Genomic DNA, 14,652 nt, shown 5'->3' on the forward strand with positions numbered 1-14,652 from the left:
TACTCTTTGATATACAGTTCTCTCTCACACCTATCTGAATGTCACTGGCTTTGTTTATAGTCAACCTGGCCTAATACACCATTTAATGCTTTCTGGAATGCTGTGCTTCATTTTACTTAGTAAGTAAATATTTTTTATCTGTAGTGAACAACAACATTAAAGAACCCCCCCCCCCACACACACACACAAAAGATCACTATAATATGTGTTCCCCCATCAAAACAGGCATTTTGTATGCCCTGAGCCCAGGGTGTTTGATTGAGAAAGCCCCAAAGCTCCCTGCTCTGCTATTATGTACAGTTAGGAAAAGCCATCTGGGTCATAAAGGGGTCCTTTGGAGTCCTGAAACACCGTGAGTTCATCTGGATCAAAAGCTTGGCCCTGTGAGAGTCTGGAGCAGTGTTCTAACATGATAGCTTTGTTGCCACATAGATGCAAAACAATCTTTAAAAATAGATCCTCTCTGAAAGCAAGGCAGATCTCCCTGTAGGCCCAGCATGGATTCTCTGGGACTGCTGCTAGCTGTTGGGATGCAGAGGAGATGTATTTAAGGGGAAAGATTGGGAGGGGATTACACAGGGACACAGCTGCAGAGAACTGGCCACCACAACACAAGCTCTCTAAGAGTGCCAGGGGACAGCTCTGCCATCCCAGCTCACAGGCAGAGGCAGCAAGCAGGTTGTACTCTCCTCCCTTGCCCCCCCTTAGAAGGCCAACTCTCACCATGAAGCTCAGGCCTTCCGGATGTGACAGCCGCCTGGGCCACAAAGCGCGCAGAGTCAGCTGCCTCTTCTTGAGAGGGGTGTTTACTCAGGACGATGAAGTGGGCCTGTCAGCACAAAGAGAAGAGACGTGTACTTTAATATAGCTTGGCAGCCGTGACCCTGTCCTTGCAGGGACAAAGCTGGACAAAATGATTTATGATTTATGTAGAAGTACAGCCATGGGAGGACTGGATTTAAAAAGCATCAGAATGTGGAGCATCCTGGACTCTGAGTCCAGATGGCTTGATATTGCGGTTGAGACCAACCATTGACATCAAGTGAATTCTAACTCATAGTGACCGTAAAACCTGATAGGACAGAGGAATGCATCACTATTGGGTTTGCATAGCTGCAACATTTCTTTAGAATAACCCGGCATTCTGTGATGCTTACCTTCCTGATGCAATTGCTGAAGACAAAATGGGTGCACAAGCAAAGGTGGTGAAGAAAGCTAATGGTGCTTGGCTATTAAAAGATATATTGGCTCTTACAGGCTTGAAGATAATAGACAAGTGGCAATCTAGCAGGGAAGCAAAAAAACCCGCATGGAAAAAGCATACCAGCCTGTGTGATCACAGCATCAGGTATTAGGCATCAAAGACCCAAAACAAACCTCCACATGGAAGCTAATGAAGGGGGTAGGAGGGGAGAGCCAAAGATCATCTGTAGACAATTGGACATCCCTCACATAAGGGTCCAAGGAAGGGATGAATCAGCCAGAGTGCAGTATAGCACCAACAAAACACATTCCTCTAGCTTTTTAACGCTTCTTCCCCCTACTATCATGACCCCAGTTCTACCTTACAGATCCGGCTAGACCAGAGTACAGATAAGAGCTGTCAACACATGGAATCCAGGTCAGATAAACCCCTCGGGAACAGTAATGTTCCCATGAGGGGAAGTGGGGGGGAATGGGGACAAAGGGGAAATAGATTGCAATGATCAGTGTATTAATTCCCCCTTCCCCCACCCCAGGGGGACAAACAACAAACACATGGGTGAAGGGAGACAGCGGACAGTGTAAGATATGAAAGTAATAATAATTTATAACTGATCAAGGGTTTAGGAGGGTGGGAGGGTGGGGGAGGGAGGGAAAACAGAGGACTCAAGTAGAAAGAAAATGTTTTGAAAATGATGATGGCAACATATGCACAAATGTGCTTGATAGAATTGATGTATGGATTATTATAAGAGCTGCAAGTGCCCCGATAAAATTATTTATTTAAAAAAATTCTCTTGTGGGAGCAGATTGCCAAGCTTTCTCCTGCCCTGTGGATTTGAACCACTGACACTTGGTTAGCAGGGGAACGTGAACAACTGCAACACCAAGACCCCTTAGCTCAGGCCTATCACTCAGAAAACCCTCTGAAAATCCGTGAATCCTATGAACAGGAACTAAGGATCTAATAGCCTTCCAAATGAAACACTACTATTCATCTGCCTGTCAACATTTAGAGTTTTAAAAATACAATTAACAATGCTTCCTTCATCTGGTAACCAGATACTTAAAATCACCTATAATAGAGGGCATGAGCTATAAAGAAAAGGAGGTGCAGAAATAGAAAATATGGTAACAGAACACAACACAGTAATATGGCATGGTTGGTAGTCTGTAATTACTCGCCACGAGAGTGGTACAAACACTAACCTTCTCCAGGCCCCAGGGGGGTGAGCCAAAGACCACATGCAAAAGGAGGCACTGGAGCTGGGGACTGTCCCCTTAGCTAACTTCCAAAACCCTTTGCCTGCGACCACCACGACACACGGTGAGCCCATGGATGCAGAGCAGAGCCATGCTCCAGGGTTTCCTTGGAAAAAACCTTATCCAGGTAGGTCTCTGGGTCATTCTTCCATACTGCTACCAGGTAGGATCGAACCACCAACCTTTCAGTTAGTAGCCAAGAGCAAAGCATGATGCCACCTGAGACCAGAACCATCTCTGCAGCCCACTACTTCAGAGAGCAATCACTGAGGACAGAAAGGCTGTCACTCATATTGTCTGGCAACGTTTAGCACACTCTACTTTAGAAGGATTAAAACTCAAATTTTAAAAACGTGTGCTATTTGCTTCTACTGACCATAATGGAGCAGAATGGGTTAAATATGTCTCTATCAAAATTATCTTCAGAAGGATAACTGCATGTTCTGAAAGTTCCCTGAGTCATCTTTTGCCCTGGAAACAAGAAGCAAAGTTGTCCAAGAGTACAGCTGGCTCACAGTGCTGAGAAAGTGGGTCTTGGAAGCCAAGTGCATCATGAAATTTTCATAGCTGTAACTATATTTTCCTGCACAAGCAAACTCTTGCCATTCATTATTCACTTCAGAAATGCAACCTCTAATTCACTGTTCGATATTCATAAAGCTTCTGCAAACCCTATGCTGGCAGGAGCAGGGGACAACTGTGTTTACAATGTCCGACATTAGCGTCGCAGTATTCAGTGAAATTAAGTTCAGCTGGGCTTACTTCAGTCCTATTCAGTTAAATTTACTTTAATTTATGAATGCTTTATATGACAGCTATTGGGTCGACATTATGAAATTACACACACACACTCACACACACACACACACACACTAGGCCAGGTCTTAGGTTTTCTTTATTTTTTAATTGGGAAATATTTTCTTTCTTTTTTTCTTTTTTAAATCAAGGGAGCTCACACACGACACTGTGTGGTAGCTTCATATTTTCTACACTAGCAGTCACAGCCTTCCCTAGCAGTGAACCTCTCGCTTCTCCCTTCAGCATTTTCAGTGACTTCACCGTTCATAATTGGCCTGTTTCTGCCAGGCAACTAAGGGATGGGTTAATAGAAGAAAGAGTCCCCGCCCCCATCATAACCCAATTCTACCTTACAAATCTGGCTAGACCAGAGCATGTACACGGGTACAGACAGGAGCTGGAACCACAGGGAATCCAGGACAGATGATCCCTTCAGGACCAATAATGAGAGTAGTGATACCAGGAGAGTAGGGCGAAGGTGGAGGGAGAATGGGGGAATAGATCACAATGATCTACGTATAAGCCCCTCCCTGGGGGACGGACAACAGAAAAGTGGGTGAAAGAAGACAGCAGTCGGGGTAAAATATGAAAAAAAAAAAAGAAGAAGAAGATGATTAATTATCAAGGGTTCATGAGAGAGGGAGGGTGGGGGAGGGGGAAATGAGTTGATACCAAGGTCTCAAGTAGAAAGAAAATGTTTTGAAAATGATGATGGCAGCATATTTTAAAATGTGCTTAACACAATGGATGGATGGATGGTAATAAGAGCTGTATGAGCCTCCAATACAATGATTTTTTAATAGAGGAATGAACTCAATAAAATAATTATTAGAAAATGGTTTTATTGTGGTAAATATGCAATAAAACATTTGCTTTTCTTGCAAGGACAATTTACTGATGTTACGTTCATCATGTTACGCAACCGTCACCATTTTCTGTTTCCCAAAATGTCCATGGCCCTTTCTATAGAAGAAATTGCAGGAGGAGAGTCGACGATGTGAGGGCTAGCAACTAGCAGGTGCTTTGCCATGCCAGGGCAATGGAGCGAGGGGCAGAGAGAGGTGCTTGTTGGAGCTCGAGCTGGCACTTCCGGTAGAGGGAGCAGCCCACCTGCAGGAACTCGAGAGATGCCCTAAGGAGTAAATACCTTATCCTCACGCTCTTCTCCCTGTCCAGAAGGAAGGGGAAGACCACTGGTACAGGACTTACAGGCCAGCCAATGACGCACACTATAAGACTAAGAAGACAATAGAGTGGAGCTGGAGGGGTGAACTTGGCTTCTCGGGTTCTTGATAGGCCCATTTTCTCTGGCTCCTCAGCCATCATACTCAGGGCCATGGCCTCATTGAATCGGTGCTACCTCTGGGTCCTCCAACTCACAGCTGCCCTGTGGCCAGTCCAGCCCCTCCAGGCAGCTTCTAGTCCTCTCCTCACTCTCCCCCTGCTCCTCCTGTTATCCTTTCCAGTCCATCCTTTCCAAACTTCATACGCCAACTTGCGTTTTTATTATGGCAAAATATGTAAAATAAAATGTACCACTTCAATCCTTTTGCATGCATAATTCAGTGCCATTGTGCTCACCATGTTGCACAATCACCACTATTACCTGTGTCCCAAGTCCTCTACCACCCTTAACAGACGCTCAGTGCCCCTTATGCACTCTCTCCCTACTTCCTCCTCCCTCCCATCGTGATAATAACTGACAAAATTTGCCTTTCTCTAGGCCTATGGCTATTCTGGTCATTTCAGATAAGTGGGACTTATATTTGTCCTTTTGTGCCTGGCTTATTTCACTCGGTACAATGTTTTCAACTCGTGGGCACCTTATCAGAGCATCATGTATCTTGGTGGCTGAGTAGTATGTATGTCTACACCATATTTTGTTTTCCTAAATGCTCCTTAAAAAGCAATCTATCCTCAGATATGTTTCACTATCACTATCGGTAATGAAAACATTCTCACCTCAACTGGAGTTATTTTGAAAAGGTAGAAAATGGGGTCCACCTCCAGGAGAATGACTATATTGCAGTTTATTGATCAATGATTGAAGCTTAACCACATGTAGCAATGTGCTTCAAAACGTTCCACTACCTTTTAATTCCATCTTTCCGTGGATTTTTGGAAGCACCTTTGCATTAGCATGGTTGTTGTTAGGCGCCATCTTGCTGGCTTTGCATCATAGGGACCCTATGCGTAATATAAAGAAGCTCCGCCCAGTCTTCCCAATTGCTATGTTTGAGCCCACTGCTGCATCCACTGTCCGTCCATCCCCTCGAGGGCCTTCCTCTTTGTCAATGTCCCTCCACTTTACCAAGCACGATGTCTGTTCTGACACCATGTCCCAAGTGTCTCCGTCCTCAGCTATAAGGAGCACCCCAACTGTCCTTCTTCCGAGACAGATCTGTTGGTTCTCTTGGCCGTCCATGGTGCTTTCAGTATTCCTCCCCAGCACCACCATTCAAATGCATCCGCGCTTGCTCGGGCTTCCATACGCAATGTCCATCTTTCACATGCACACGAGGTGATTGGAAAGGCCACGGCCTGGGTCAGGCACACCTCAGCCCTCAAAATGGCATCCTTGCTCCTCAACGCTTTAAAGAGGTCCTTGTTCAGCAGATGACCCCAATGCAATGTGTTCTCTGATCGCTTGACTGCTGCTTCCACGAGCACTGATAGTGAATCCAAGGAAGATGAGATCCTTAGCAATGTCAATCTCTTCTCAGACTATCATGATGTTTTTTACTGGTTCAGTTGTGAAGAGCTTTGTTTTCTTTACATTGAGTTGTATTCCATACCGAATCCTTGATCTTTATCAGCAAATGCTTCAACTCTTCCTCCGCTTTAGCATGCAAAGTTGTGTCACCTGCACACCAAAGACTATAAACAAGCCTTCTTCCAATACTGATACATTGTTCTTCTTCCTATAATCCAGCATCTCTGATCATTTGCTCAGTGCATGGACTGAATGAGTATGGTGGGCGGACACCGCCGTGACACACACCGTTCCTGGTTTCAAACCATGTTCTGTCTGGCTGACTGCCCCTGGATGCGTGCACAGGTCCTGCGTGAACACAATGAAGCATCTGAGAACATTTCAAAGGCATTGCATCAGATAGAAAGGATGCAACCCCCACAGTCCCCTGACGTTTAAGGATTCTGTGTGTTTGTTTGTTTATTTGTTAAGCAGAGCTTCTTTATTCCAAACAAAGTCTTCCCTAGTTCCTTGAGAGTAGAAATGTGCTCCCTGCAGTAGGCAGAAGGCTCCCACCCAGGAGCCCAGGAAGCATCCCCGCAGAACATGACTGCTTGGGTGAGACTGCCATGCAAACAGGTCTCATTCCAGAATGAGTGGAAAGGAAGCTGTCAAAGCTAGTGATGAGATTACAGGATCTTTGCAAATATACTACTGTTCATGATTTTGGAACAACCCTTCATTTGCTAAGAGAATATAACGACCCCTATAATATATTTATCAGGAGCCCTGGTGGTGTAGCGGCGTATACATTGGACGGCTAACAGCAAGGTTGACAGTTGGACTGTACCAGTGACCCCAAGGGAGAATGAATGCTATTGGGGTCTACTTCCTTAAAGATTATAGCCTTAGACACCCGAAGGGGAAGGAAGTTCTGTGGGGTTACTATGAGTCAGAATCTCGGAGACGACAGTGGATTAGTTGCGTGCACCTGCGAATACTTCGGATGAGGAGTTAGTTAAGAGAATTCTCAGGAGTCAAGTCCAAACTTGCTTCTCCTGGCTCGCAGGACCTCGTGGAGCAGCCTGCCTGTGACCCGACACTTGACTGAATATGCGCCCACTCCCCGTTCTCCATGAACCTCCCCGGCTCCTCTTTCCTCTGGTTCCCTTAAGTGTTTTCAGTGTCTTGCAGTTATATGTTCATCAACTGGTATCTTGAAGCTGAGAAGGGCCGCTAGTTATTTCTAGTTCTCTTAAGCTACCAGCATGTACTGTATTATCCCACACTGGACAAGGTCCTTAGTGGAAAACTACCCCGTTGGCTCCTGTCAATGTACCAACAGCTGGTTCATCCAGGGCTTGTGTGCCTTTCTGGGCAAGCCACGAGTCAATGCCAATATGGTTGCCAATAGACATGCAGGGCCAGAGTGGACAGGCACTGATCTAGCTGGGTCTGTCCCCTCGGATTTGTGAAATGCGTACTGTTTCCTGACGGCAACGTGTGGGTGTGGCGACTAGCTAGAAAGGCTGAGCAGGCTGACCCCAACATGTGCACCCTCAGAACACAGCGAGGAGTCGCGATGGCTTCCCCCCCCCACTTCATGATGAGAAGGGGGGCTACTGGCATAGAGAGGAACGCAGTCCTTCCAAAATCAAAGTGAGAAACAAACATCCCAGACGGCAGCTATGTAGTTGAGTACACTTGCCCTCTGGAGACCTGGAGTTGGCACATGGGCCCAGTGTTAGACGTCTAACTCAACGGCTGGAGCTTCAAACCTACGAGCCACTCAGGTGAGGAAGATGAGGCAATCGACTTCCATGATTGACAGCCTTGGGAATCCTATTGAGCAGTTTGACGCTGACCTACATGAGCTAGTTTGCTTGGGCTTCAGATCCATCCTGGCAATGACAGGGAAAACTAACGAGTTGCCTTGCAGTCAAGCGCCCCCTCCTGGCGACCCGTGAGGCTCGGAGGGGAGTGCTGCACATGGTTCTCAGGTTGTGAACTTTCAGAGGAAAGTCACGGGCCCCTCTTTCAGTGTACTTCTGGTGGGTTCCAGAGCTTGGCTTTTTGGTTAGGACGCGAATGCTCGCCCGCGTGAGCCACAGTATGTAAGGCATATGGCGAGCTAGCACTAGGACGAGGGAGGTTCTCACCGCCATCTAGGCGATTCTGACTCAGAGCAACCCCCTAGGCCTGGGTACAGCTGTCTCCAGGTTTCCAGGCCTGTACATCTTTATAGGAGAACAAAGCCGCGTTTGTGCGGTATACCTGACGGCCCAGGCGCATCAGTGGCACCCTGCCTACCATGTAGTTCCAAGGCAGATCGGCTTCCTCGGACCAGAGGCAGGTATTGTGCTGTGAGGTGCCGCTGAGGGGTAACCCACGCTAACCCAACCCTCATTAAAGCCTCCGTGCATATTAAGATCTCTCTCTGCCCCAGGCAGGGCTTCTCTACCACGACACTCTCACGGGCTGGTGAAATTTCTCTAGAACCTACATCTTAGGCGTGGTGTGGGAACATACTACACACATGTATGATTGCCTGATTTATATCTAGCAAAAGAGTGATACTTCAGGTGCAAAAAAAAGATGAGTGTGGGGAGGATCCAGGCTGTGCGCCTCTGCTCCTTACCAGGCCAGAGCGATAAACTCCCTCCTCAATTTGGTGTCCTTATAAGCCACACCCCACTGAGGTACCCATTGTGAAGCGTGAGCTTGCAATGCATCTGCCTGACTAGCTGGGAGGCTGTGCATCTTTCCCTCTCGGGCCTGCCAAGCTAGCCATCCGCCTGTCACCCTGCTCTAAGCTGAGCTCTTATGCAAGTGGGGTCGGGTTGCAGCCCATGGTGACCGCTGCGTTTCCCCTCCAGCCGGGCCAGTAGGCAAGCCTTGCAGGGCCACAAGGACCACTGAGAAGCAGGGGCCTTGGACAGCATCCCCGAGGAAAGAGGTGGAGTGGAGAGTGCTGAGGGTTGGACATGGGAGGGAAGCTCGGGGAGAAGGCAATGGGGCCAACAGCCCTGGAAGGTAGAGGAGAAATAAGGAGGTGAGGAGTAGGTGTGGTGAGCAGATGGCATCATGGATAGGGGAACTAGGGAAGTGGAACCAGCATCTAGGAGAGGTTAGAGATCCTGTAAGTATTGGAGCAACACCAAGCTAGTGGAGAGGAAGCACTGAGTGGTGGGAGAAGGGGAAAGTGATGGCGGGGCAGGAGGAGACAAGAGGAAACAGAGGCAAGCTCTAGGAAGCAAAGGTATAGCTAGGGAGATTAACAGAGTCATGCACTTGTGCAAATACATTAATCCATAACAATAGTGGTATTGGCCTATGTACATATATTTATAAGGCAATACACTGAGGCTGCAGACAGGCCTTGGGCCTCGGCTCATACCTTCCCTCAATAGAAGAACATTTTGGTCTGACAAATTGGCATTCTGTGAAGCTCACCACCCCCAACACGATCACTGAAAACAAAATGGGCGCATAAGCAGATGTGGTGAAGACAGAGGATGGTGCCTGGCTGTTAAAAGATATAGTGTCTGGGGTCTTAAACAAGTGGCCATCCAACAGTGAAGCAACAAGCCCACATGGAAGAAGCACACCAGCCAATGCAATTGTGAGGCATCATTGAGACGGGGCAATGGGCATCAGAAGATTCACAACAAACAATAAACAAACAAAGCCCATCTATGGACAATGGAACATCCCCCACAGAGGGGTCGCAGGGAGGGGATGAGTCAATCAGGGTGCAGTAGAGACTAGTGGGTCACACAATAGACCTCTGATTCCTTGAAACCTCCTCCTCCCACCCCCACCCCACTATCACGACCCCAGTGCCGCCTCCCAACTAGACTAGGCAGGAGCATGTACATAGGTACAGGCAAGAGATAAAACCCACAACACATGGAACCCAGGAACAGGAATGGGAATAGGGATACAAAAAGGGCAGGGGGAAGTGGAAAGCGGTAGGAAGGGAAGAGGGGCACCAATCGCAATGAAGGGCACATAACCACACACCCCTGTCAAGGGAGAAGAATAACAGAAACCAGAGGGGAAGGGAGACAGTGGTCGGTGTGAGATTTGAAAATAATTAACAATCTACAATCTATCAAGGGGCCACAAGGGCTGGGGGTGGGGGAGGGGAAAAAAGAGGAGCTGATCCCAAGGGCTCAATGGAAAGTAAATGTCTAGAAAAGAAGGATGGAATATATGTACGAATATGTCAGATACAAGTGATGCATGATTTGTAACAAGAGTTGTAAGAGCCCCCAATAAAATGATTTAAAAAAAGAAAGAGGTGAGATTTAGAAGGGGAAAAAAAAGTTACAGTCTCAGAAGCCCACAGGGGTAGAGCTACTTTGTCCTTTGAGGACGCTATGAGATAGAATTGAGTCCATCAAAGTGAGCTGTTGGTTTGTGTTTCCCCTGTTGGGAAGAGCCACGAACAAAACCTGTCTCTGTCAATCGTCCTGGGAAGTCTCTGTGGCAGCGCCTCAGAGACTTGGTTAAGTTAGCGCCTCCCAAGGCTGGATTCGAAAAGGTCCGCACCAAAACAAACACGCGAGCATTTTTATTTTCCTCTTTGGTTGCAGGTGTATGCATATAACTTAGAGTTTTAAATTATAATAGTCATTCACGCACATAATTTTCCAATGTCCTAAGTGGAAGAGATCACTCTTTAAATGAAAAGCATTCTTCCCTTCTGCCTACCCCAGGGGGTCTCCGCCTTCCTCATGCCGTGACCCTTTCATACAGCTCCTCAGGTTGTGGAGACCCCAACCATCACATTATGGTGTTTTTGTTGCTATTTCATAAATGTAATTTTGCTACTGGTATGAATCATAATGTAAATATCTGATATGCAGGATGTATTTTAATTGTTATAAATTGAACATAATTAAAGCATAGTGATTAATCACAAAACAATATGTAATTATATTTTGTGAAATATTTACGTGTTTTCCGATGGTCTTTGGCACAGGTTGAGAACCGCTGGTTTACACCCTCTCTTCTCCAGCCCCCCAGACTAACCATTAGCTAACCACGAAAAATAGTTTCTGTACAGCCATTCAGGAATACCCATATGCTTATGCATCATACGTAGGCACATGTTCTTCCACATGCACACACACAAGCAGGGACATACATGCAAGTGTGCATAACCTGGCCCTACCATTCACTCAGCTCTCTCTCAGAATGGCTTTCTTCTCTTCTCCTCTCCTCAAGAGGCGAACATCTCCTCAGCCACCGATTGTGGCTCCCTGTCCCTCAGCCTCCTGGGAAGCCCCAGGAGCCTGGCTGTCCTGACGGGAGCTCTCCTTGCATGCAGCACAGGGACACAGGGAAAGGGCTGGGAGCCTAACACTAATCTGCTTGGCTATTTGATTAAGGGCCATCTCAGGAGGCTGATCACTGGGGACAGGATACGTGCCTAGATGCTCCATCTTGGCCTTGAGTGCCCTTACCTTCAAGTTACCTCCAAGTCCGCATGACCCCAGGAGTATCCCAGTAGAATGATATTCCCTGGGGTTTTCCATGGTGGATATCTCAGATTTACTTTGCCGGCTCTTTTTGGTTAGCAGTCAAGTTTGCACCTCTAGGACATGTGTAATCAGTAGTTGTTGAGCTGGCTTTTCAAAATGAATACTGCATTTTCGCTATCTTTCCTGTCAGAACAGGGAGCCCTGGTGGCACAGTGGTTATGTATTGGGCTGCTAATTGCAACGTCAGCAGTTCAAAACCACCAGCCCCTCCAAAATAGCAAGATGAGGCTTTCTATTCCTGTAAAAAGTTATCATTTTGGAAACTCACAGGGGCAGTTCTATCCTGCCCAGTAGGGTTGTCATGAGTCAAAAGGGACTTGATGGCAGTGAGCTTGGTTTTGGTTGGTTCTTGATAGAACCAACACCATAAACAAAAATCTATAATATCATCTGATGGGATCTATAGTAGTCCACCATGTGGCATATCATAATTTCATAACTAGTCACATAGCAATGATTTTAGAAGATTTCAAATATTTTTGCTCCTGTCAACAGCTCACTGCACATATGTCTGTTAGATACATTCTTAAAAGAGAAACTGCTGGGTCAAAGAGTATTATAGAACTGAAGCAGTAATATGGATTTCTTTCCCCAAATAGTACCAGCCCCTACTCTTACCAGTAGTCGGGGGTGCTGCTGTTCCCCAGCCCCTGCCACCACTGGGCATCATCAAGGTGGTTTTTTGCTCACTCATGGGTGAAAAAACAGCATCTTCTTTATTAAGCTGTATTTTAAAAATACAGTATGTACTCGAGTATAAGCCAACCTGAATATCAGCCGAGGCACCTAATTTTACCACAAAACTGCGTAAGAAATGTGGTGAAAACTTGGCATATACATGATTACACACAGTATTAATAAGTAAGGCTGAGGGTTACTTCTGTATGGCTACTGTCATTTATATTTCCTCCTCTCTAAACTGCCCAACGTTGTCTTTGGCCTATATTTCGATTAACTTTTTCATCTACCACTTCTACTGTTTTCCCTGTGACCAAGTATGTGAGACAGAGAAGTTGTTTGTTCCAGATTCTCAACCTGTCTCTTTCTGGGCTCCTCTCCTCTCTGTCTCAATCCAGACCTACACTTAGCGGGAGAGGCCTGCAGGACAACTCCCAATGCAGGGGGCTTCTAGGAGGGGCTCTTGGTATTTTGTGGCTCATTTTATGGTATGCTTCTGCATGGTTTTTTTTTTAAAACAGAGTGTTATCACTTAAAAAAAAAAACTAGTTGCTACTATAACCCATGCATGTTTATCAGGGATGTGGATGGGAGGTGGGAGGTCGGGGGAGTGAGGGGATGTGGGGAGCAAACAATAAATGCAGGCGGGGGAGAAAGCACTAGAACTGATTGTGATGGTGTACAGACAGCTCTTTTGAAAAGCAACTTAACCATGGACATATATGATGTGTGAATATTGTATCAAGAAAACCACTAAAATAAAAGCAGCAGCAGCCAAGCTTGACCAAGGGTGCCCATGGGTGAAGGGGGAGTTGCTGCTTAGGGGCCATTGAGTTTATGTTAACGGTGGTGGAATAATGTGGAAAATGAGCTCAATAATGATCGCAAAACAAAGCAGGGTATAATCAATGGCACTGCATTATACATAGAGAAGTTGTGGGACTGGAGACTGCTTTGTTGTATATATTTTTGCCATAACTGTGTAACTTTTCTTGATGATTGAATCACTGAATTGTATGGCATGTGGATGAAGTGCTAGTAAAACGGTTACAAAAAGTTACCACTTAAAAAGAAACAGCATTCATGAAGGGGGTGAGGGGAGGGAGGGAGGGGGAAAATGAGGAGCTGATGCCAGGGGCTTACACGGAGAGCAAATGTTTAGAGGATGAGGGTAGCGAATATACAAATATGCTTAATACAATTGATGTATGTATGGATTGCGATAAGAGTTGTATGAGTCCCCAATACAATGATTAAAAAGAAACAGCAAAAAGAAAAAAAGTAAGAAAGAAACAGCAATATTGCCCTTATGGCAATATTTTTGTCAGACTTAGAAAATGTTTATGCTGAATAAAATGGTAAAACTTCTAACAGCATTCTGCTTCTTAGTAAAATTTTAAACAGCAGAGCCTCATATTTTCAGAAATATCTGTACTACATGTAGCCTTGGTCTGATTATTTATGACAACGCATTGTGCGCGACAGTTGGTACACAGCAGATCAAAAGAACAGCCATTTGCTGAGAGGCCCGCGTGCGGGCATCAGCAGCATCACCTGAGCGCTGGCCACGGTCCACTACGTACTCAGCTAGAGTCCGGATCCCAAAGCCCCGGCCGCAACACGTTCACGATTACGTCATCATGCTTGTTAAATCGCATTTCTGTAAATTGGGCACTACGAATTGACACGAAAACCTCCAGCTCTTGAATGGATTCTGACTCCTAATGCCGCCTAGGGAGGGTTTCTGGGATACTGCGCATCTTTACAGGCGCAGACCGCCTCATCTTTCCCCACAGCGTGGCTTGGGCATTCCAACTGCCGACCTTGTGATTCACAGCACACTGGTCACCCACCCTCTGCGCCCCCGGGGCTCGTGTTATAGCTGCGCCGAAAACGGACGCACCCCAGCCAGTGCAGGTGAAGCACGGGCGCCTCGAGCAGTGCGCGCACACAGTGCTCTCGTCAGAGCGGAATGCGGCGGTATTTTCCTTGTGGAAGGAAAGCGAGGTCAGTGCCAAATCTGCCACAAGGAGGTTCTGGCACAGAACACGTGTGGGCGCGATGCGCTGACAGCCCCTGCCCACGGTGACTGGCGGGCTGTGGCTCCTTTATCAGAAGGGAGGGCTGTGACTGGGCCCCAGTGGGGTTTGGCAGGCTAAGTTGATTTTCCTCCATCTTAATGGGTTAGTTCTTAAAGCATCGGTGAACTTTTATGTGCTCTACAGAAAATAAAAGGGCTTTTTTCCTCTGGGTGTTTCTCTCACCCCAAAAGAATGAAAGATAAGAGGAACGACAGGCTCCCTTTTTTTCGTGTGTATGGAATGAAAGTCTTTTAGGTAGGACGGCTTGAGAGAGCGCGGGGCCCCACCATACTTTCTGCATCAAAGGTGAAGTCCCCGAAGAAAAGGAGCATTTGAATAAGGTCTGATCATGATGGCTAGTAAATCAACTAGCGTACACGAGGCACAT

At 46.6% G+C, this 14,652-nt stretch overlaps 1 protein-coding gene across 5 annotated transcripts in view; it reads right to left on the reverse strand.

The window, feature by feature from the left end:
• Positions 1 to 14,652, reverse strand: part of TTC23 (tetratricopeptide repeat domain 23) — a 127,864-nt gene that overhangs the window by 54,834 nt on the left and 58,378 nt on the right. For all 5 annotated transcript variants that reach the window (XR_012786089.1, XM_075557896.1, XM_075557895.1 and 2 more), the window contains one exon: positions 724 to 829. Coding sequence is in view for 4 of the 5 variants with exons in the window: in XM_075557896.1 (XP_075414011.1) it covers positions 724 to 829 (106 nt within the window). In the remaining variant the exon portion in view is untranslated. The remainder of the gene's footprint in view (positions 1 to 723; positions 830 to 14,652) is intronic.

This window comes from Tenrec ecaudatus, chromosome 9, assembly GCF_050624435.1.
Source record: "Tenrec ecaudatus isolate mTenEca1 chromosome 9, mTenEca1.hap1, whole genome shotgun sequence".
Taxonomy (NCBI): domain Eukaryota; kingdom Metazoa; phylum Chordata; class Mammalia; order Afrosoricida; family Tenrecidae; genus Tenrec; species Tenrec ecaudatus.